Here is a 22,768-nt window from a genome sequence, read left to right on the forward strand (position 1 = left end):
TTAATGGTCCGGTCTCACAGGTTCTTCCTGGTTTCTCTTTTAGCAGGAGCTAGATTTAAACGCCTTTTATTGCTGAATTGTAATGAATCGGCCATACTTTCAGCAGATGATTTCCGACGCCTAAAATTTCGGTGGAACGTACACGAGCAATGCCTTTCACGCCAATGTGAGGTGAAGTTATCAAGCTTCTGCTGTAGAGTTCCCCGCCTAAATTTTTACCTTCAAACATCTGGTATCCATAACTGACAACTACTCCTTTTGTAATGAACTGGCAACTATTGACCTTTTCTTTCTTTCTTGCCGCCGCTTCTACTCACTCCGAAGAATGTTCCTCATATTTCCAACTAGTAATCGGGGTTTAGCACTAACAGCACCAAACTTTTTTGGGGCTTGTCAATTAGGCACAAGCAATGGTTCACTTATTACTGCGGTGCACAAGTTCATTCAAGCATCCGAAAGGTTACGCTGCTAGAGTACCGGCCGTGGGACATTTTTTAATTAGTTTTTTTTTAGTTTTCTAGTCTATTTTATTTCTATTTATTCAGTTTATATATAGGTCCTCTCAAAATCTGTGTTATCAATTATTTGCCAAATTCTTTCGTCTGAATGTTCGACTTTACCCCTTGTACGCTGTACGTTTCAATCCATCCAGTGTGGCCAATCCCCCTCGTGGGTACTGGCCATGTTTTGAGGCAACAACAACAACTTCCTTACCTTTATTCTTTTAAGCACCAAGTATTCGTGTCCGAATATTCGAATATCCGACTAACCAGTTATTTATACCGGATATCCTGAATATCCGTTTCTTGAAATCCGGATAACCAGTTTTCAAGACCGGATTCAGTTCCCTCCGGTTAAGCCGGATAGCCGGTTTGACGGATATTTCCAAGCACCAATTGTAACTAATTTCGGCGTTGTGATGCATTAGCGAAAAGCAGCACGGCCGTGGTGACGCTGTTAGTTTCGCGCGTTCTGCATCCTGCTGGGACAAGCTCGTCACACTTTCTCGGCACCCCAAGATTATGGGAACTAATTTCGTTACTGTTTGGTGTACTTTTGAGGCACGGTGACCACACCCAGCGTTATGAGGCAGTTAGCGAAAAGCAGCTCGGCCGTGGTGATGCAGTTGGTTTGGCTTGTACTGAATCTTAGTGGGACAAGTTTTTCACGCTTTTTATGCCACCCCCCCCCCCCTTCCCCCTATTCCAACAACACATACCTTCTTTCGGTACTGACGCATGTCGCAAATGCGACGAGCGACTGCTAAGTGTTCGAACACGCGAGTGTGTTGCTTGCGCCGGCAGAACGCGCTAAAGATAACGCCGAGGAGCTCCAAAACCGGGCACTTGTGACTAGCAAATCCCGTGCTCTGAAATACTAAAAACTGGCTTTGCACCCATGCATTTGTCCCGAGTGCGAGTAGAAGGCATTCTGCGAGCGTATAGCATGGTATGGCTGGAGCCTGTGTTGTGGCCGACTCGGCGTACGCGGCGTACCATCGAAATGTGCAGTCCCGGCCCCGTGAATTCGTGCAGGAAATAAGGCCCGCGAATGGGGGAATGCTTGGAAACAAGTTGTTTTCGTCATATTTTATGTATGGAATTATTTCGGATGAGTCAGGTACTTTCTACGCCATGCTTCTAAGAGCCAATTGTTTTGGGTTCATTGTTGCCAATTCACCAGTTTCGTACGTTTCGCCTCTACACGCAATTTTCCGATAGCTTCTAAATACCAAAATGACACATAATTGTAATTTACTTTTTTCAGCCGATGCCACCCGGTGGAGCTTCGTACGGGCACTACTGCTGCTTACCTGGTGGTACAACAATGGATGAACGCACGAAAAACCCGGAACGAGCATTCGGCATACAGGGCAAAATAAACATTTCCTCATTTCACAAGGCCTCTTGCGTCTACATTATGAAATTGCACGTTGCACAGCGGACAGATTCGGTGGAGGATTGTAAAGGTCGCTCGCAGTCATACTTATTTTACTAAGAAAAAAAAAGATTCCTCACCAAGACAGCGCGTGGTTGCGCAGTATTAGTAGAAAGAAATACCGCGCCGATCAGCGCAGCCGGCGTAACGCGTACCAGCTAGCGTTCAAAACGCGCGATCCCAGACCCGAAACCGGAAGTGTAGTTCCGGTTTTCACATCAGCCGCTTGGTACGCTAGAGTCAATTCGGCCGCTGGGCTCTATGGGAGGGTCCACTCTTGTGATGTCTTTCTCTACGCTTTATTTCTGAACAATGAGCGACACAATGAGCGACTCAATGCGCACACCCGTGCGCATTGGGTTTCAGGAGGATATCGGCAAGAAGCTATTCAATGAGCATCAGTATGTCTGCATGATTTAACATGAACTGACCCTGGCGCACCTGTCACAATGGCTATACTCTAGCCAAACTTTCAAAAGGTAAGTATGCTACATACAACGGCTAAATGTTTGTTAGGAGCGATGCCACATGGCATTTCTCTAGGCCCCAAAATGTAGCCAAAGCAACATTCTACAACATTCCTTCAATTACTTTAGTATGTGCAGTAGCTTCTCTGTGCATACATCTCTCAACGCTATTCTTCGCTCAACAGGCTTCACACATTGCCTTCGTCCTCGTTACACAGACCTAACACCTGCAGGCGATGAGAATGAGTGCATGTACTCCGCTATCGCTGCTACTTCACTAACTCCAACAAGCTTCGCACCAATTAGATTTCAAGATTGCGATGAATCTGATGTGCGTGCTCTTACCCTGGAGTACCTGCATGCAAGGCCTTAGGAAACAAACGCAAAGAACTGCCGACTCGATTGCAGCGCTACACCGTGAAAACATTGTAAAATACAAGTAAAAATGAAATTATGGGGTTTTACGTGCCAAAACCACGATCTGATTATGAGGCACGCCGTAGTGGGGGACTCCGGAAATTTGGACCACCTGGGGTTCTTTAACGTGCACCTAAATCTAAGTACACGGGTGTTTTCGCCATCGGCCATACCATGCTGTAAAATACAAGTACGAGCGGCAATTCAGTTGAAGTGCAATCGCACGAAACAGTTGGGCTTCTTCATTAATGGTAGAACGGTTTGCACGTAACAGTCATGTTGATTTTTCAATGGCAATTAGAAAAGATGCCTTCGCTTCTAACGGCAGCTATCAGGACTTCCGGCGACAGACTAAGTCCGATGCCTTATATAACAATATTCTACCTACGCAGATCCATTCGAGTTGCAGAATGGGTGAAAAGGAAAGGGAAGCGCAGTCGAGGACGGCAGGAAATTAGGTGAGGCGTTGAAATTAGGAAATTTGCAGGCGCAAGTTGGAATCAGCTGGCGCAAAACAGGGGTATAATTGGAGATGGCTGGGAGAGGCCTTCGTCTTGCAGTGTACTAAACAGGCTCATGATGATGATGATCATTATGATATGCGTAACGGCGCACTTAATACGTAAATGACATTGATGGTCGCAATGCTCTTCGAGATTACTCCGGATACGTGCTACCGCTATACATGACGAAAAGCTTCTTAAGGGTATCCTTGGCAGACTGCACGATGTCCCTGCTTTATTATAACCTAGCGCCAGGTCGGGCTCTCAACTCTATTTATGAAAAATGCGCATTATAGACCGTAGTGAGTGTCCAAGCTTTCGTCGGCCTGGTCAAAGAAACAGACGCGAAGAGTCGAAAACGGCTCTTTAATGTCCTCATTACAGCATAAGCCCTCTAGGCCAACAAGCTATTCGCCAAAATAAAGCTGAATAATAGTAATAATAATCATCCCATTATACACCAAGTACCTGAGGAGCTGAGTTTAAAACCATTGGTTTCAGACTCAGTAGCTATCATTACGTGTGGGTGTCAAGTGCCTATTGACCGTCGTCCCGGAGACCAGGCCTGGGCGCAGGCCACCGCAGCACTCCGCAGCGTTTCATGGGCGCCATGGCACTCCGCCCCGATTCACACCCGAAGGCTTCGGCAAAGTGCGCCATCTGTCGGAGGGGCAGATTGACCCGCTGCTCGGCCGGCAATCGACGCCAGGCGCCGTACGCGTGTGCGCGGTGCGTGCGGTCGCTGCGCTCGCAGTTGTCGAGCGCGTAGTACAGGAAGAACAGCTGCTCGGCCGAAACGTTGGCGAGGGAGGCGAACCGGAAGTCGAGCCGCCAGATCCGATCGACGCGAAGCATCTCCTGCGGCCAGTAGAGGGCAACAAGGGTCAACAGTTAGTACAGTCGAATCTCAGACACGGTTGATGCGAATTCCCGCATAATGCGAGATTTGAAAACGTCCTGGCCGAAATGCAAAGGGACTGTGTGGAGTTCTATGAAGCTGCTCTTAGGAGCAGCTTTTAAGCTACTCAGAGGCTCCTCATCCTTTTTGATGAAAAGAAATGCTATTGTATTTTGCAATGCGTTCTGTCGCGGACTACTCAAACTCTCTAATCCTCCGTCACGGATGGTACGAATGTCTGGGCCGTCGCGGGATATCTCACAGTGCAGGAGTGCGGCCTACAGTTGCAAAATCTGGAGTATAAAATCTTTCCCTTCCAGGGTCTTGGTGGAGACGCGCTCTCGAAGAGCGCTCAATGCGGCTTGTAGAGTGAAGACTGAGAACAAAAATGAAAGAAGGAGCTCCAAGCTTTACACATGCAGGATGTATCTGCACCAAGACATTGTGGAAACAAAAGTCCAGAAAGCCATTAATGACTTGTCAACCGAAAGTAATTAACATAAGTAAACTTAATTCCTTGCTTTCACTTCGCTGTTGTGAGTGTACTTTTATTGTTCGTATAAGTCTTCAACGGCACGACTCATTTTTGAGGTACCACAAAATTTGTCAAGATTTTGCTGTGTAGTTAAAGTTTAGCGCGGAAACTCACTCACGTAAAAAAAAACGCTGTTCTGTGCTTGCGTGCAAGCTGTAAAGGATGAATGCTGTATATACAGACAGCAAGCGCACAAATATACACCCACAAGTCTGGTACTGGCACTGTAGCACTGCACTACAATTATAACTAGCTGTCACCAGTTATGCCGCTAACCATGTACGGAGCACACGGCCATCACTGCAACACAGACTGCACGCGTTGACTCACAGCCTTCAGTCAGACAAGCTGCAAATTTCGAAATTTTAGAACTTAGTTAACAAATTGACTTTTAAGGCAAAGCGTCGGGGCTGAAGAACAACATTTCACGCCCAGTGACCCATCATCAAATGCATCCGGAACCGCGCTTGCTCACCTTGAACGCCGCGAAGGCGAGGCCGAGAGCGGCCGTCTGTGCCAGTATGGCGAACCCGGCTTCCTCGCCTTCCCGCCCTTCGCCGTCCCACAGCACGTCCGAAGCTCGGGGCTGGAGCTGCGAAGGCAGCGACTGGGCGTCCTTCGTCAGACACTTGCGGAGTCGGGCTAGTGACCGCTGCGACTGCTGCGTCAGCGCCGAGGGCCCCGAACACTGGTCACCGCCCTCCGCGCTTGCCAGCGGCACCAGTGTCCGGAAAAGACGCGTAGCCACTCGAGACAAGTGGAAGGCAAGCATTGTGCTGTTCTCCGGAACAGAAGCGTTGACCAGACCAGGAGGAACGTACACTGTCTGCAAGGATTTCGCCAACCTGCGGCAGTGAGAGCCGTTCTAAATTCGTGCACCAGCGAGCCCTCTCCATGATGTTTTTTTTTATTATTATTATTACCGCGTCGCTCGTGAGCGTCGTCTTAGCACGAGCCAAGTTTATTCGTCATGTACGCACTCTTGAAGTAGTTAATCAGCTAAACCGTCATTTCTGACACAGCGAAAAGAAGTGAACACGATATGCCCACGCAGTGCTTTCTCGGAAAATGGTTCAGTTTATTTTCGTATTTTTCTTTCCCGTGATGTAGAGATCTTTCGCACGACTGATAAAACGCTCAAGTGTGATACGAAATCGGTCGAGTCGATCGTAATGTTGGTCCAATTGCAAGTTGTGCCACATCATCGAGTAAACTAGAGCGGTATCATGCATGATCTAGCAACAATAGCTGTGATCAATGTTGATCATTCGTTGCGCGGTTCGAACTCTGTTTCTTTTCCCGGTGATGCAGCCCTGCGACACTGCGTAATCGTTACATTTGTACGAAGTCGCAGTAACGCTTCTAATTTAAAGAGTTGTCGAAGGTGCATTGTTTGTGTGATCATTTTGGATTGGGAACAACAATACACCAAAGTTTAAGAAAATAAAAAAAAATATTCAATGGCGATTTAGTGCTACGTGCTAGGGAAATGCTTTAGCATTACTTCACACCTCTTTGAGGTCCCGTATGCTTGATTAAAACTGCGTTCACCACATTGCAAAGTATTTTTCAGAAGCTCATCGCTCGAGGAGCGACATGCAACGGATGATAGTCTGGAGCAGGCTACCGTCCGTAGCACTGTATATTATATATATATATATATATATATATATATATATATATATACAGGGTGTCCCAGCTATCATGCAGCACAATTTAAAAGAAGAGGCACGACGTTACGCGACGCAAACCTAGTGCGTATTGTTTTCAGTACAGTGGAGTAGCCGCCGGTAATTTTTTCGTTACTGAGATTTAATGAGATAATTGTGATTAATTATCTAACTCGAGAAGTACTGTCCTAATTATCTAAGTGTGAATGAGAAAGTTGTAGAGCAACATGAAAAACTCCCGATACAGCTTTCTGTTTCTCAATACGTGCTACATAAATGCGTTTTTCCGAGTGTGAAAGAAGCCCCACAATATATATATATATATATGATGTTACGGTGAAGGGAAAGAAGAAGGTGACGCGAACGAGAGGAAGACGAAGTCTCTGGCCGTTGCCTGAACGCCATATTTCTTCGCTTGTAAATATACATCCTTCTACACTCGTGGGCCTGCTTTCTTCCTGCAACATTTTGGTGCAACATATATAACGCATACACGCTCTTCTAAGCTCTCTCATCGCCTCTTTACCTCTACCACATGACCGGCTTTCCACAGTTCACACGCTACGTTTTGCCGCTGTGACACTGCTAACGCATTCACAATATTGAGTTATGAACTAGGTCGCTTCAGGCAGCAGGCGATGTCACCATGCTTTGTCGACTAACCTGGGGTGTGCTTCGAAGAGGAATCCCGGATCCCTGGGTAAAAGTCGTTGCGTTGTTTGGGTCAGATACCTCCCCTGAAATGTCTCCCACGTAGCTAGAATGGCTGGCACGAGTTGCGACTTCTTCAGTCGTCTTCTCGAAGCCAGCAACTTTCGCACACCTTCACAACCGGTGCCATTTTTCGAAGCTTTATCGAACAAAACGTGGACAAACTTGTAGCGTTCCATCTTCTTTTCCATGAGGCTCAGAGTTTTCTCCGAAATCCAGGCATAGAGGCGCAGGTTTCTGGAGAAGAAATCCTCCATTTGAAGAAGCCAGAAGCGCCTCGCCAGAGTAGGTGCTCGCTTCTGAGCAAACATCTTCGCTTGCAGATTTTCCAAGCAGGTAGGTGCCACAGCCTCTGCAAGACGCATACAAAGGAGCCACTTCAAGTCATCCTGCACAACTCGGCCCGTGAATTCGACGCTGAACAGACGCCTCAGGTTCACGAGATGTTCCGGTAGTAGCACGGCCAGCCGAACAAGTAACCGGAAGCCCAGATAGTTGAGGAAATGCTGCACGCTTAAGTTGTGCGTTAATCGGACAAGTCCTCCGAGAACCACGTCAGAGTTCCTAACGACCACGGTCGTGCTCGGATTGATGTCACCATTGAACACGGCAGCGACAAATGTTCGTACGCTGTTGTCGATGTGCTTGAGTTTCCTCACCCGGCAACTTCTCGCGGCCGCTGGTTTGTCACTGACCGCGGCGAGGCCCTTGAAAACTGCCATGATCTGCGCTGTCAAGTTTGCAGCCATGGGTTTCTGGTTAAACTCCGTGGCTGCTTCGCGAATTGCATCCCTAAACATATGCTTTACGTTTGGCCGCGACTCGTCGCCGCTGAAGAATAAAGACCGAGGCAATCTCAATTCCACGATGCTGTCGTTTGTAGTTCTTTGAACGCCTACGACAACATCTAAAAGTGCCGGAACACCGTATTTTCGCGCGATGATTCCAGCTGTCCGCCATACTTCAACGGGATTTGTGGTACCGTTAAACGGCCACGTCTTTACTGGCAACGATGAAAATATTTTGGACTTAATAAAAGCAGAAGTACGGTGATAGGATGCCATACACGCCTGGTAAAGGAATCTAGCTGAATTTGCTCCGCCGTTTTCCTTTCGGAGAATGTAGTCACGGAGGTCCGAAGACATGTATTCATCTAGCACTGTATCCACAGACGTCGATACCCCAAGTCCCAAGGCAGACAACGGCGTTTTACTTTCCCAATTGCTACATGCATATTGGTAAAAGTTGTCGCACGGTGACGCATCTTTTCTTATCACTGACTTCACGTACGCGGCCTCCTTTAAACAAAAATAAGAGGAGCAAAAGTAAGATCTGGATGAGGGCTTGCTAGTCGACGTCGTAGTGACTTCGGTTTCCGTTGAGTACCAAAATGTTTGGAACGTTAGAGCTATGAACGACGGTCCTGTCTGGTTCCTAGTCCCTATATGCAGTATGCGTGTGAGCTCAGGCCGGCGCGCAGGAAACACTGCTGCAATCCACACAAGGCAGGTTAGTGATACGACCGTGGCCAACACAATTTCGGTATACAGCAACCTCTGCGGTTTACCTGTAATTCTCGATGTCGCGTGAGGCAGTGGTGAAACTACTATTCCAGGAACGCAAACTCCGTTCAATTCGACTGCCTTGCTGCCCAGCAGTTCACAGTCGTACACCTGTTTGTCAGCTTCGCTGCCCGCATGCTCATTTTCATGGACCGCCAAATAATGAGGAAGCGCAGTCTCTCGAAGGACAAGTTCATTTTTTCTCGCATTAATCACGGCAGATGCATCACACTGACCTCCATTATCAAATGTATATTTCTTTTCAGCTTCCTTCCTTGAACTTGCTGATAATGATGTCGGAACATCGAATGTAGCGCTGTTATCACAGTTTACTTGGAGCACCATTGAATAAATATCAATTTTATTGGCTTCCATGCTGTCAGCGCTGTCTCGAACAATGGGCGTTTTCTGCATAGTCGTTTCTCTGGCCCGCACTGCTTGCAGGGCAAGCGAACGATGTTGCTCTGCAATGTCTTCGACTCCTTTCCTTTCATCAGTGCCAGCCGGAGTTTTATTCGGCACCGTTTTTTGCTTCACATGATCCTCGCTCGCAATGGCGCTTTCAGTCTTGAGTTGGTCATTCCTCCTGTTGACAGACTCACCCTCTTCAGCAGACGGCTTCCGGGGACAAGAAACCGCATCACGTGACGGCCGCTCCTTTGTCGCTTTCCGTTCCTTCTTCGAAAGGTTGATTGTACGCGGACGTGGTACGGGACGCCGTGTTACATCTCTTGTAGGCTGCTCGCATAAATTTTCTCTGAGAACTCCCAAGTCCTGAGACGCGGAGACGCGCATATATACAGGATCATCTGGCTTGAGCCCATTGTCAAAAGATTGAAAACCGTATGATGCGTGGTCCCTCTTATAAGCAATGCCATGCAATACAGTCGTGGAACCGCTCGGCAATGTTGGTGTTCGAATACGTGCAAGATTATACGGCGCGTGTGAAGGCGTCCCAGAATGCGAAGGCTGACACAAAGTCGTGAATTCAACGCCCTGCGCTGCCTGTGACGGAGATTGTTGTGCTTGCCTTTCGCGCTCATACACCGCCGACTGATCCGATCCACCTTGCGACGACTCGAGTTTCTTTTTCGGCACTTCGCAAAGCACAGTCGACGGATCCAAGTCAGCTGTCACAAGCGGAAAATGGTTTGTTTCGTTTTGGATTTGCGGCGGTTGTTTCGAATGGGAGGGCTGGTACACGACAGTGTGACTCTTAGCACGCAGCGATGTCCGTCTTAAGCATGCGTTCTCACGGGTGATCAGAGTCAACAAGTTGTCGGAGGGCTCCCCTTTTAGGTGTGATGATGACCGTACGCCGAAGTTTAATGCCCTCGTTGACATCACCGTGTCGTGGATCTGATGACTGTCTGCAGGCACCAACCCATATCCACATGGAATGCTTTGCGAAATGGCACCAGCGGGACTGCAGCGCCCGTATGGACGAGCGAACATGTGATCCTCTATAGATGACGAGGACCACAAAGATTAGCGCTCCCCGCGCTTTTGATGTCACTTCTGGGGGCATCCATGATCGCGCCAACATCTGTACTCTTTTCACGCCAAGCGTCGATTCTCTGTACGGTCGGCGCCTTGTCTGTTTGCAACATGCGTTGCGCGTCAGACTTATTTTGATACCCGGAGTCTGAAGCGCAAACTAAGTAAAATTTATCCTCTTCGCCGTCTTTTTTTAATAGACGACCCTCAGCCTGCAAGAAACTTTCGTTTCGGGAGGTGGTAAGTCTCCGGAACTCGGATTTATTTTGGGGGGCCTCACTAGTTTGTAGGAGCGTATGTTGCACCTCACTTGCTTGCGCTGCATTGGCGGCGTCGGAAGCATTTCGGTTGGGATGCGTTGCTTCGGAATTAGTATATCTTTTGCTGGCCGACACTGGCGCCTCGGAAATTGTGTTGACTGGTTCGCGACACTGACATGAAAACGCAGCTCCATCATCCTTGTATCCTGTACCTGCAGATTCTCGACGAAGGAGATGGCTTTGTTCAGCTGAAGCACGGATAGCAAATTTGGTGTTTACCATTGGATTGGAGCCGTCTGCCGAGGAGCGTCTCGTGAAAGGTCCGGTCCATGGAGGCAGACAGACCACGTTTTCGGTAGAGCACGGAATAGAAGCGGACCACGGGTCAGTGTTGAGTTCTGGGTACAGAGGGGTAACTAGGCTGGGTTCGACGGTAGTAAGTTGTTGTGAGACCCTTTCGCAATCATCCGCAATATGGCTTGCCGAATACGTCATCGCATCTGCTACCATCCCTATACATGCAGGCACACCAACAGGCGGCGCCTTCAAGCCTCCGCCGGACGCCATTCTCGAGCTGATGCTGAATACCAAGTCTTTGGTTACAGTCTTTGATGGACGCCTACCCTTCTTGCGAGCTTTAAATAGGGCGCTTTCGGCCAGCCTCAACTCATCAGCGATTTCTCCCGCGCCGCTGATATCATCGCGATACAGCAACCTTTCTTCGTGCCGAGATTCTGCGCTGTTATCTAGTTCGGAGTTGGCTTGATCAATGATGCAAAGGCGTTTCTGTCGGGAGGCAAGACGACGCTTAGACCATGGCACGGTATTGCGTTCAGATATCTTAGGAGCGGTTTCATCCGGGGTCGTGTTGGTCGCTTTATCTACCGTGTTCAATGCTGGCGAGCAGTCTGGCAAAGGTTGGCGTTGTTGCACTGGATATATCTCCCGATTTTTCAATGAACTCCTCCTATCTTGGCCAATGGGCTTCGCCATAACCTAGAAAGAAATCAAGGGCGTCATGCAGTGGGATTCACTTCTGTGCTGCATTTAGGAATTCATTTACAACATATGAAAAGAAATTACGACGACCATGCACGAAAACAAAAAAGCCAGGAATGTTACCGAATACACTGATCTTTCGAGAATGCCTGTGACTGCATCACATGTCCTACGGTATCATGCTAACCAAATAAAAATTATGAAATCGTTCCTCAATCATTTGATCCAATGATAGGCAGAGACAGACAAGTACAGTGCGTGCAAACGTCAATTCGACGGTAGCGAAACAGAGAAAAGGAATTCCAGCACGTGTCACTGAGACGTAGGCACCGGGTTCGAGGTTACATGTATTGCATGTCCATGCGAATGTCATTGCACACAAGTTTCAATCCACGAAAAAGAAAGCGATGGCGACTCCTTCAGCGGGAGTATTTGTCCCCTATTTCGCTCGATCTTCGCAACTTAATTCTCGGAAACTCCAGTAATGTGCGTTTCCTACGCTCAATTGCGCTACCTCGTGCGCGTGAGCTCACGCCATCTCGTAATAACAGAACTGTCCAAAATGCAAATTAGTACGTGATCAACAGCGCACAAAAGGACTTACCAATGCTCCACTTGACCCTAGAGTGTCTCTAGGGCCAAGTGGAGCGGCTACAAGCAGCTACCAATCAGGTATCGTTCTCTGTACTCAGAAACATATCGCATACGCTAAGCAGAGCCGTGCAATAGAATACCGACACTTGTAATAAATATTTATCAGGGCTGGATGATTGATCGATAAACGCTTTAATAGCGATTATTTTATCGCGATTAATCTGCTAATGACACCGGTGCTAGGACAGGCAAGCGTACGTAGGCACCAACTTGCCCGCTTCGCTTGCTCAGTGGTAAGGAAAGGAACCTCAAGCTGAATTCAATGTCACGACATAGGCATAGAATCGTTGTGCATGTTTCTCTGGAGTCGGAACAAAAGCCACACCCATGCATTGTACTTTATTGAAGCCAGCGGGACAAATGGCCAATCGAATACCCTTCACTGTAGCTGGACTTTTCATGCAGTTGATATACGTCCACCCAGTATGGTGTTGCTCACGTGACAAAAGCAACCCATTCATATAGCACTGTTTGTATTTCAGATTTTTTTTCTCCAAGTTTATCTGCAAAACTAATAGGTTGATTTTACGCTTTCTATTTTACTAATCCTCTAGCCGACTAATCGATTATTAATCTATAAAAGGTTTAAATTATTGTCGGGTCAAATTTATTGGTATCGATTGCTGGTCATAATAGGTCACCATAAGAGATCGCGTCTAACACTTCGGCGGCCATCACTTGTTGCCTTAAGATCCTCGAGTCAGATGCAGCCTTTATTAAACATGCTAGACGTGCTTACTAAAGTTTTGTTGCCTAGCAGCTACTGACACCTTATTTTGTTCTTGTCGTATGCGCAAAAAAAAATGTAAAAAAAACTGTAATCCGCCGAATCAATCTGCTGGAATCAGTACCGTGTGCACAGTTGACTGTTGTGGGCACAAAAACGTGTTATTTGTGCAATAAAGGCACACAATTAAGATCACCCGTTTTCCTCCCCATTTGTGGTTACCTACGCACGCCTAATTAATACATCCGAAGCTACGTCACAATAGCGACACTTTGGGACACAATAAGCACCTAAGACTTCCATCTTGATAGACCCAGTCCAGGCTCATTTTTCTATACTATACGCGACCGGAATGTGAACTATGCTTTCCTAAAACAATTAATCTATAGCAGCTTCATGAGCGGCGCGTGCTATTATTACAGTTAGGGTAATAAAGAGGCCACCGTGTTTCTAGTTAGCGCTACTGAGCGTGATATTTCGGTGCACTTACCCAATCCCAGTTGTTGGGTCTAAAAGCCTAAAGTGTAAAACTAACCGCACTGTTATTCAGCGCGTAGCATTAAGTTCCAGTTTCTTAATGTCAACATAAAAGACCACGACATTTCGTCACTTTGGGAACAACAATCAATTTTCTGCACAATGAAGACGACAGGCAAAGTGAGTTAGTATTCTTTCGACGATAATCGTGCGGTCCTTTTGCGACATTTCACAGCCCACAAGACGCACTCTAAATTATGCATATAATGTCGACGACTGGGTTCAGTCGTTGTTACAATGGTCATAATGTATTTTTTTTTCAGGTTTGATGCACCAGTTTCGGGCTAAATGCAAGGTGAAGAAACTAAGAATGTCTTCAGCGTATAAAACTGAGAAGAACGTTTCCTAATAGTAGTTTAACATGCTGACTGCTCATGTAGCGATGTCGCCTTTTCGTAGAAACATGGCCGACACGTCGGAACCATCTGCCATGACAGCAGAATTCCGACGATCACGTCCTCGGCATCGGCATCGGGAACACCACAAAATTAAATAAAGAAGATCGACGATGTAAATAAAAGACTACAAGTCTGTCCTTGCACGACAACGCAGTCTTATACCATTATCGAATATGCGTTAACTAAGGGGGGGGGGGGGCTATTTTCTTGTTCAATCACTACGCTCAGGATTGTGCAGACCAATGAAAATGCACGTACTGTGGCACTACTTGAAAATTATTGACGATACGCCATCGCGCAACGAATGCGATATGGTCACGTGCGACGTCATATTCGTAACGAGGCGCTTACCCGGAGTCCTGCGCCCACAAAGTGGCAAACCAGAGAAGAATGATGCTCAGAAGCAAAAGCGATACACGCGCCACTGTAAACACCACGCGTATAACAGTCCACGCGGTAATATCATCGTACTATGGCAGCATCGTTCGTACAGCTACACCACGCAGATACATCCATTCATGTCATGTGCCTGAGAGTGACCGCGTGTTTCAACCAGCCAATCGGAAGCATTTCCTTACAGCCTCAACCTATGGGCAAAGGGGAAAAAGGGTCTCTTCGGGAGACATCCTTGTCACCTGGGGCCCAGCGGCCATGCTGAGTTCAGTGGCGGCTCGCGCAGCCCTAGCGTCGACACGGTCTCGGTTGTGGCCGTTGGCGTCGCTGTTGACGTCGTTGTCGGTAGGACGACCGAACTGACCATTGGCAGCGGGCGCTGTAGGTGCTACCGCGACGTTGACGCAGCTGTAGTAGACGAACTCTTGCCGAGGCGGCGTCTCCCAGATGAACTCGGTCGGTCGCCGACGGTCATCGTGCCGAACGCCACTGGGGCTTGCAGCGGCCAAATCTGGCTCCCTGTCGTAGAACACGTCGTAGGTGCCCTCGCTTACGTCGATCGCATTGCCGAGACTGGGCACGCGTGCACTGTTCCGCACAGAAGGAGACGCGCCGCAGCCGGTGTTTGCCGAGACCAACGCCTGCGAGTGATCGTGGTAGTGCGGCTGCAAGCGCACTCCCGCCAGCCCAGGGCACGACGACGAGGTGGCGTGTGCGACCATTGGCGCAGCAGTCGGCGGTCGTTGACACGAGGGGCCGTGGTGTCCTCCGCAGAAATTGTGGGGCCCCCAGCACGAAACGGCCCTTCGTGAAAAGGCAGCGAGGCGACATCCCGGAATATGCTGCACAGCTCGGTGCCGACAAGGCCGATAATATGGAGCTCTGCGAAAGAAGACAAGCCCGAGATGCAGTGCAGAATCAACACTTGCAAACCAGCAACGTTAGTCAAGAGAGCATCGCCGATACAGTTTAATGTTTTGAAGCGGAAAGCCTCCCGCTCAAAATAGCGTTGTCTTTGGTATAAGTTGTGCATCCTAAAGCTCTGCCCATCGGGAACCGAATTCAAAACGCTTTTTATTGTGATAGCAATTATATGGACACTCCAGGCGGATTTCTGCCGTCGCCGTTACGTTCCGTATAAAGTCGAAGGGCGATAAAATCGTAGCCGCGCGCCGTATGCTGCACGTGGGGGTGAAAGCGTACGAGGGTGAGCCGGCGATCACGGCTCGATCTCGCACCCGCAACAGAGGGGAGCGGGAAGGACGTTGCACCGACTTCCAGTCGCGCGCAACGCTCGGGAGAGACTGTACCGAGGGGAGGGAGAGGGGCGTCCTACTCCAGGCGGCCCGAGAAGCCGCGCGCGTACGCCCGCAAGGCTCCGCGGGGTGTGGGTACGGAGGGGTTGGTCGCGTTCAAGCCACGCGCACCCGCCAGGGCCCCTTTATCTTGAAAGCCGTCTGCGGCGGGGAACAGTCGGCTCTTCGCCATGTTCTCGCGGCTTAGTTCGCGAGCGTTGAGGGGAGCGGCGGCACGAAGGTTAATTCCCTCGCTGCAGCTGCCGCGTTTGCTCACTCCAGTGTCTCGACTGCGAGTTTCCGCGGTCATCGAGTGAGATGCGTTGATGTTTGCTTGGGCGCGTGCAAAACTATGCTTGTTAATTTAGTTAGAATGCCTAGGTCTAAAAATTTGCCTAGGTTACAAGCTGTCCACTAATTTTCTATCGCAATCCTTCGCCCTTCGGGCGAAACTGAGTCCTTTTTGTTTATATGCCAATTTTGGAATCATGCTATCTCGTGAACGTATTATTAAACTGTGCTCTTATACACCACGAAAGGAGTAAAATGGAACTCTTGCCGAAGAAGGCAACGGGAATGCAGCAGATGCCACAGTGCCAGCAACCTTGGTCACCTGCACGATATGCCGTATAGGACAACTTCCCACAGGCGACGACCGACTACCACGTCAGTGCCAAGATTCGCCAGTCTGAACGTGCAACTTCTCAATTTTTTTTTAGTTCATACCATGTCACGATTTACAAGAAAGGTGCAGTAGCCCTGTTAACAAGGCCACCAATACAGATAAAGGTAGTGTGATCGGTTTGGGCCTACAACCAAACTAAAAGCATTACGAAAACAAAACGTACTTTATATTTACGACATTGCAATACATGAAAAAAAAAACGCGCAATGCAAGCTCTAACAAATTATTTCAAGTAAATCTCGTTTATTTATTGCCATATTACCATAAAGAAGTACAAAAGTCGGCATATTTGGTCGTCCCCGACTGAGTCAAGTCGGGACGCGGCACGTTTACTCAGTCCGGACGGTACCGTTAAATGCGGGACGGTTAGAAACCCTAGCCCGAATAGACAACTTTTCGGGCACTGTGTATATATGTGCCACTGAATATGTGCTCGAATGTGCAACTTGAACCACTGAATATGTGCATTTGGGTATTTGACACTATGTTTGGGACAATGGCCCAAAATGAGAATGTGTGGGTAGGTGCCCGAACTGACAAACACAACAAAAGGCAAGAAGTGAAAAAATGGCAATAGAAAATTAAAGAAGCCGGCTACAAAGAAGTGAAGGAATCGGCAACAGAAGCAGCCGAGAGGGGAGAAAGAAGTGAAGTGAACAAAATGGGACCACATCGTGCATTGAGCGAGGAGCGTCGAGCCATACGAAGAAATGAAGACGTTCGCAACAGAAAATTCAAGGAATCGACTAGAGAGGAGGGCATAAGATTGCATTGTTTTTGGCTAATTGCGCACGAACACTTCTTTCATTGGCGTTACGTTTCCATTGCATTTGCTTTAAAATTTAGGCTAACATCCAAGTAAGCTTCTCTTAACACCGATTTTAATAAGCGTGGGATCCGCGGGATTTTTTGAAAGAGCCCATAAGAGAAAAGGTTGAGTCATAGCTCAAATTGTAATATGGCGTAATCATCGTTGATTGATAAAACATACTCCCCCTCTTCAAAACTTCCGCCTCCATTCCACCCTATGAAATTGGATGTACAGCGAAGCTAGTGCCGACGTTAGACCAACACCACCGACATTAGACGACGTTGGACAAGCACCAGCAGGGACGTACGTCACGCGTGCACCCACATGTGCGGAAGTGCAGCATACATGTTCACTCTTCTAGACCCTCCGCCAAGCGCAAGTGCCTTATTGAACTAATTCAATTTTTCAAAGGAAATCGCATCAGAGGATTCGTAAAGTACGACTTGCACAGAAGCTGCAGAATTGATCGATTCTAATTGTAATTCGAATTTGAAACTCAAAGACAAAGCCCTTCTCCAGCTGCCGTTTGAGGTCTGTCTGAGTGGTCACGGCCGCTAGGTGGAGGTACGGTTTCTGGACACTGTCATAATGTCGATTACGGTCGTAGCACACGCTGTGCGACAGATGCAACGCATCGAGGACAGATGCATTATGGGCGCAAGCACGTGTGCGGAAGTGCAGCATCCATTCTCATTTTCTTAGGCCCTCCGCCAAGCGCAAGTGCGTTATTGAAATAATTGTCTGGTTAACCTCCCTGCCTTTCCTCTCTCGCTTGCTTTCTCTTTTGAACTAGTTGAATTTCTCGAAGTAAATTGCGCCAGAAAATTCGTAAAGTACGACTTACACACAACCTGGAGACGTGATAGCTTCGGATTGTGATTCGAATGTACGAGACATAGAGTTTCTCACTGTAACACCTAGAGGCTAAACTGGCTCCACCATCTATGCGAGTTCCTTAAAGGGCACCGTGCCCTCATGGGAATGACGGGATATGTGTCTGCGAGGCTTGTTGCCTGGTGTTGAACGAGGCTTCGTCTAAAACGTGGATATGGCTACACAAATAATGCGTTCTTAAAGTAAAATCTACATAAAAGGCTTTCATTCATCCATATTACATCTCTCAATAAAGTTCACTCACCTGCAATGCAGAATCAAGCAATGAAAAGCAAGAACAGACGCCAAGTTGTTCCAGAGCGAGCGATAATGTTGTCGTCTGCCCTCCAACTTTAGCGGCCAGCTGGTAATTTTTACGTTTCATTTAATTGTGCATCCAATAGCAAGTCCTCAAAATTAAAGAAAACATGTTTTTGTGTAATAATAAAGCTAAAGCAGCTTTTTACGTGCTGTTTTAGCAGGAAATGAATCATTGTGACAGACAGAACGGTGCTAGCCAGGCGCGTCTTCAAGGCGTTCTGGCACTCCGAGAACGATGCCAATCCGAATTCACAATATACCGGCATTCCCATGGATACCACAGCGCAGCAGCGCCAGTTTTCCCTCTAGGTACGAGAATAACAACATTGTCACGTGATGATATCGGCTGATGACGTTTTCCGATGCTGTCATTACGTCAATCAATGACATCTTCGTCAAGTGATGATGTCCCTTGATGAGCCTCTTGGAGAAACTGCACACTGCGCGCTTCCCGTTTCTTTGCACTGTCTCCGGGATCGGCCCACATTTTTTAATGAGCACCGCGCACGCGGACACGAAAAATCCCGGACAGCTAGAGGTTAACGGCTTCGCTGCAAAAAAAAAAAAAAAAAAAATCGCGTACGAGGTATACCTGGCATAGTACGACGTTCGACAACCCCCGCTTGCACGCCCCCCTCACCTCGTTAAATGTGAGACTATCCCACTATATCCAAAAAAAATCCAGGGTAGGTAACTGGCCCTTACTGACGTCGTTGACACGATCAAACAAAGTTTGAGTTGTGGATCGCTCAGGAAAGAGATTACTCAATAAATCATTACTGTATTATTTTTAACTAACATTTTCTTATTTTTCGGTATTCCAGAAAAGAACATGAGCATTTTTGCGCTGAAATGGTGTATATGGACCTTGTAGAGTCATAGCTTGAAGTTAGTCTTTATAGCTTCCCATAACGCATCACTCTATTATCAGAACCAACTGCCGTAGTTGCGCAATCCCCCATGACCCAAACCTCGACATCATCGCCAAGCAAACGAATCTGAATGAAATTTCATGCGCCTTACACTGGACGCCGGTAAGGTTGATTTGCCCAGAAGCCAGGCGGCCGAAGCTGCATGCGCTGGTAGACTGCACCGACCCCATGACGTGCACGGTACGGAGACGACGCCGGACGCCTGGACTCCTCGTAGCGGTACTGAGTGGCCGACGCGTCGCGCGCCACTCCAGCGATGACGGGCGCCGCAGCCTGGGTGGGCGGATCCTCGGGAGCCGGTTCAGATTCCACTTCGACAACTTCTCTGACGACTGTCTCGATGAAGTCATTCTGAGGTCGCGGGTCCCTATCGACGTCCTTTAGACGGCGTACGGTCTTCACGGTCTTCTTCAGGGCTCCGCTTGCTGCGTTCTTTTTAGACGACAGTTCGACAACTGCGCCCGCTGCTTTGGCACCGTCAGGCTGCTTTTCGAGCGTGGCTTGTATCCCTTCTTTTTCCGCAGGACCGATCACTTCCGTGATGGTCCCTTCGACGCTGTCGGAAGTGTCGGTGTTCTTTCTCTGCTTGTGGCGATCCTTCGGGCGGCGCGTTGTGCCCACAGTTTTCTTAACGGCTCCAGCGCTGGTGACGTTGCCGGCCCCCGATGTCGAAGCCTTGCTTCCACCAGCATCATTTCGATCGTCTGCGGCCTCCTGTGCTTCTTCTGTTGTGGTCTCCTCGATGAGCTGCTTAAAACGCGGGGCCCTGCTTCTGTCGGTGTCCTGAAGACGTCGCGTCGTCGTCGTCGTCGTCGTCGTCCTCACCGTCTTCTTGACTCCACGCGAGGGTTTTTGAACCTGTGTCACCACGGGGGGAGCGGCGATCACAGCGCCATATTTGCCAATTTGTAAAGGCTGCATCGCTCCGTAGGAGCTTGGGGGAGCGTTGCTGTCGCAGAGACTGCATGATGACGGCGAGAGCAGGACGTGTATGGGCGTGATTGGCGGTGCCTCTTGCCCTTCTGGGTTCGTCTGCACAGCTTTGTTCCCTCTGGAAGGGCCACGTTTCTTACGCGGCTTTTTGCCCTCGTTGCTTTTTGCGGTGACCTTGTTAAAGCTTATGGACGACCTCTTGTCTATCGCCTTGGGCGCCTTCGCGTCCGCTTCACCATTCACCGCTGCATGCGTCTTCTCCTCGTTATGTACCTCTGCTGCTGGCGAGGACGGCCCGGGGGAAGTTATCTCTTTGTCTTTTGGCCCACCTTTGTATTTTTCCTTCGTGGCGCTTTCCTGCGAGGGTGGCTTTTGCTTCTTTCTTTCCGCCTTGTTTTCGGTATGTGCTGTCTCAAAAAGTGTACTTTCAGCGCTGTCAAAATGGCTGTCGTCGGCATCTTCCGCGATAGCTATTGAACGGTCATCGATAGGCTCCTTTGGCCACGCTTGTTCGCTCGGGACGCGGTTAATGGGAGCTTCGTCTGCCCTGTCCGTCTTCACGTCGGACGCTGTCGCGCCGCCTTTCTCAACGTCAGCGCCCGAAGTCAGACGTAAAGCGCTCGGTTCGGCGACGAGGGGCGGCTTCCCGGTACCATCCTCTCTCTTATCGGCCTTCGATGCCGCGTCACTACTCTGTACGACACTCGGTCCCTTCGACGACTTAGTGCTGCCACTCGCCTTAGAGTAGGATGCGACCCGAGGCGGCTTCTTGGTGCCGTGCGCTCTCACACCGGCCTTGGGCGCCGCGTCGCTGCTCTGTACGGCACTAGGACCCTTCGACGCCTTAGGGCTGGCACTCGCCTTTGAGTGCGATGCGAGGAGAGGATTCTTGCTGTGCCTCTTGTGGCTGGAAGATCTTTTGCCTTCCCTAGACTTCATGCTCCACCGAACGGCGTAGGCCTGTAGAAAGATGCGCTGCTGCTTCAGCGCGCTATGCAGGGCTTCTTCCTCTTCTTCTACGTCGAATCGGTACAGTTCCACAACGGTTTTCGTGCGGTGGCAGCACGGTTGGTATCGAGGAGTAAAAAAAAAACACCTCCCAAACACTCCGTACAGATGGTTAACCAGCGAAGCTGAAACGTGCGGCCCCGGTGTTTAGCAGTGGGTTAATCCCGACGCTGTATTGAAGCGTTTCTCAATTGTTGGTTACATGTTTGTGTTTCTAGTGGAACGCAAGCGCCAATGGCGGGCGGATGCTGCTAACCTCGACACAGAGCTACCTCGAGATATCGAACGCATGCGACAACGGCGAGCCGAGGAGGAGGCGTTGCGGGCAGAGCAGCGTCAAAGTGGCAATGGCGGGAAGAACGCGTTCGCCGGGGCCAACGTCCGCTTTCGGCGGGAGTTTCTAGAGCGGCACTTTGGCTAGGGTTGAGACGAAACGCCCACGTTGAAATCGCCAAGTGGAACGCAAGCGCCAATGGTGGGCGGACGCTGCTAACCACGACGCCGAGCTGACTCGGGATATCTAACGCATGCGACGACAGCGAGCCGAGGAGCCGGCGTTGCGGGCAGAGCAGGTACGACGCAGAGAACGACGTCACTAACGGCGCTGCCAATGGCGCGCGCGCTTGGGTGCGACGTAGAGAACGACTTAACTGACGGTGGAGCCAATGGACACTGTCAAAATGTCCATTACGGTCGCAGCACACGCTGTGCGCCAGATGCAACGGGCAGAGTGCCCACGCATCAAGGACAGATTCATTATTTCATTCAGTTTAGAGAAACATGGGACGAACGATTTTTCGTTTCGCCTAGCCATATACAACTTTCGCTGTAAAAAGCCCCGTTCACACTGCATGGTAATGGCTCTTTCCGGTGGCGCGACCTAGACTTTCCGGTCGCCTATCATTGTCGGCGACCGGGAAATCTACATCGCGCGACTGGAAAACGCCCGCGTTGAGCTGATCAGTCCAAGACCTATTTTCGTCGTTGGAAAAAAAAGTGCATTGGTTTTTCGCAAGCCTATCAGAACGCGGGATTTTCGCCTTGCTGCTCACGTGAAAGCTTGGCTTCCTGATTCCCACAGTACGTGGCATCCGCCATATAGCTTTTTTGGGCACACACATATCTTAAAATCTTACACTAAACGTGAATTTAAAACGCCCTACGAGAAGCTACCTTGTGAACTTCCGTACATGCACAGTGCATCTCGCGAGAGATGCGCTGTGCACCTCTCTGTGCATCTCTGTGCAAGCCTGGCCTCTATAATATGAGTCGCACTGTATTTTGGTCGGCGAATACGAGCATGCAGTCAGATCAACTTATCTAGTCGTCGTAGCGTTGGCTTCTATGTAAGAAATTTGGAAGGACTGGAGCATAGCAAAGCAATCATACAGGATGTAGACGGACTATACATATTCAACACGTCTTGTGTAAAATTCGGCAAGTGGCAAACCGGACCCCTACCGAACATCCCAAGGGTGTGAGAACTCCCTAATACATGTTTCATTCTTTTGATTATAAGTTGCACGGATTTCGGTACACCTGAGAATTTTGTTGTTGTTGTTGCTTCTTGGGAATTTTTACAGGTCATCTGCTTTCTCTAGCTCTGATTTTCAGCATTTCTCCTTCTGTCGGTGCGGCATCCAGGGAGTCTCCCGCACTGAGACCTGTTTTATCTGCTCCGTCCTCGTATTACTGCGCTCAATTCGAGCCCACCACATTCGGCCGGGGCCACCGCACGATCTGA

The 22,768-nt window shown here is 49.0% G+C and overlaps 2 protein-coding genes across 2 annotated transcripts; both read right to left on the bottom strand.

Moving 5' to 3' along the window:
- Nucleotides 1–3,677: 3,677 nt before the first annotated feature.
- Nucleotides 3,678–10,629, bottom strand: LOC119450687 (uncharacterized). The gene is made up of 3 exons (XM_037714200.2): nucleotides 7,092–10,629; nucleotides 5,234–5,603; nucleotides 3,678–4,183 (listed from the first exon to the last, which is right to left on the bottom strand). The coding sequence occupies exons 1-3, from the start codon at nucleotides 10,154–10,156 to the stop codon at nucleotides 3,863–3,865; spliced, it is 3,756 nt and encodes a 1,251-aa protein (XP_037570128.2). The 5' UTR covers nucleotides 10,157–10,629; the 3' UTR covers nucleotides 3,678–3,862.
- A 3,622-nt stretch (nucleotides 10,630–14,251) lies between these two features.
- On the bottom strand, nucleotides 14,252–20,955 carry LOC119448947 (uncharacterized). Its single transcript, XM_037712152.2, has 2 exons — nucleotides 19,175–20,955; nucleotides 14,252–15,048 (listed from the first exon to the last, which is right to left on the bottom strand). The coding sequence occupies exons 1-2, from the start codon at nucleotides 20,953–20,955 to the stop codon at nucleotides 14,361–14,363; spliced, it is 2,469 nt and encodes an 822-aa protein (XP_037568080.2). The 3' UTR covers nucleotides 14,252–14,360.
- Between the last annotated feature and the right edge of the window lie 1,813 nt (nucleotides 20,956–22,768).

The sequence above is a fragment of the Dermacentor silvarum genome, chromosome 4, assembly GCF_013339745.2.
Source record: "Dermacentor silvarum isolate Dsil-2018 chromosome 4, BIME_Dsil_1.4, whole genome shotgun sequence".
Lineage (NCBI taxonomy): Eukaryota > Metazoa > Arthropoda > Arachnida > Ixodida > Ixodidae > Dermacentor > Dermacentor silvarum.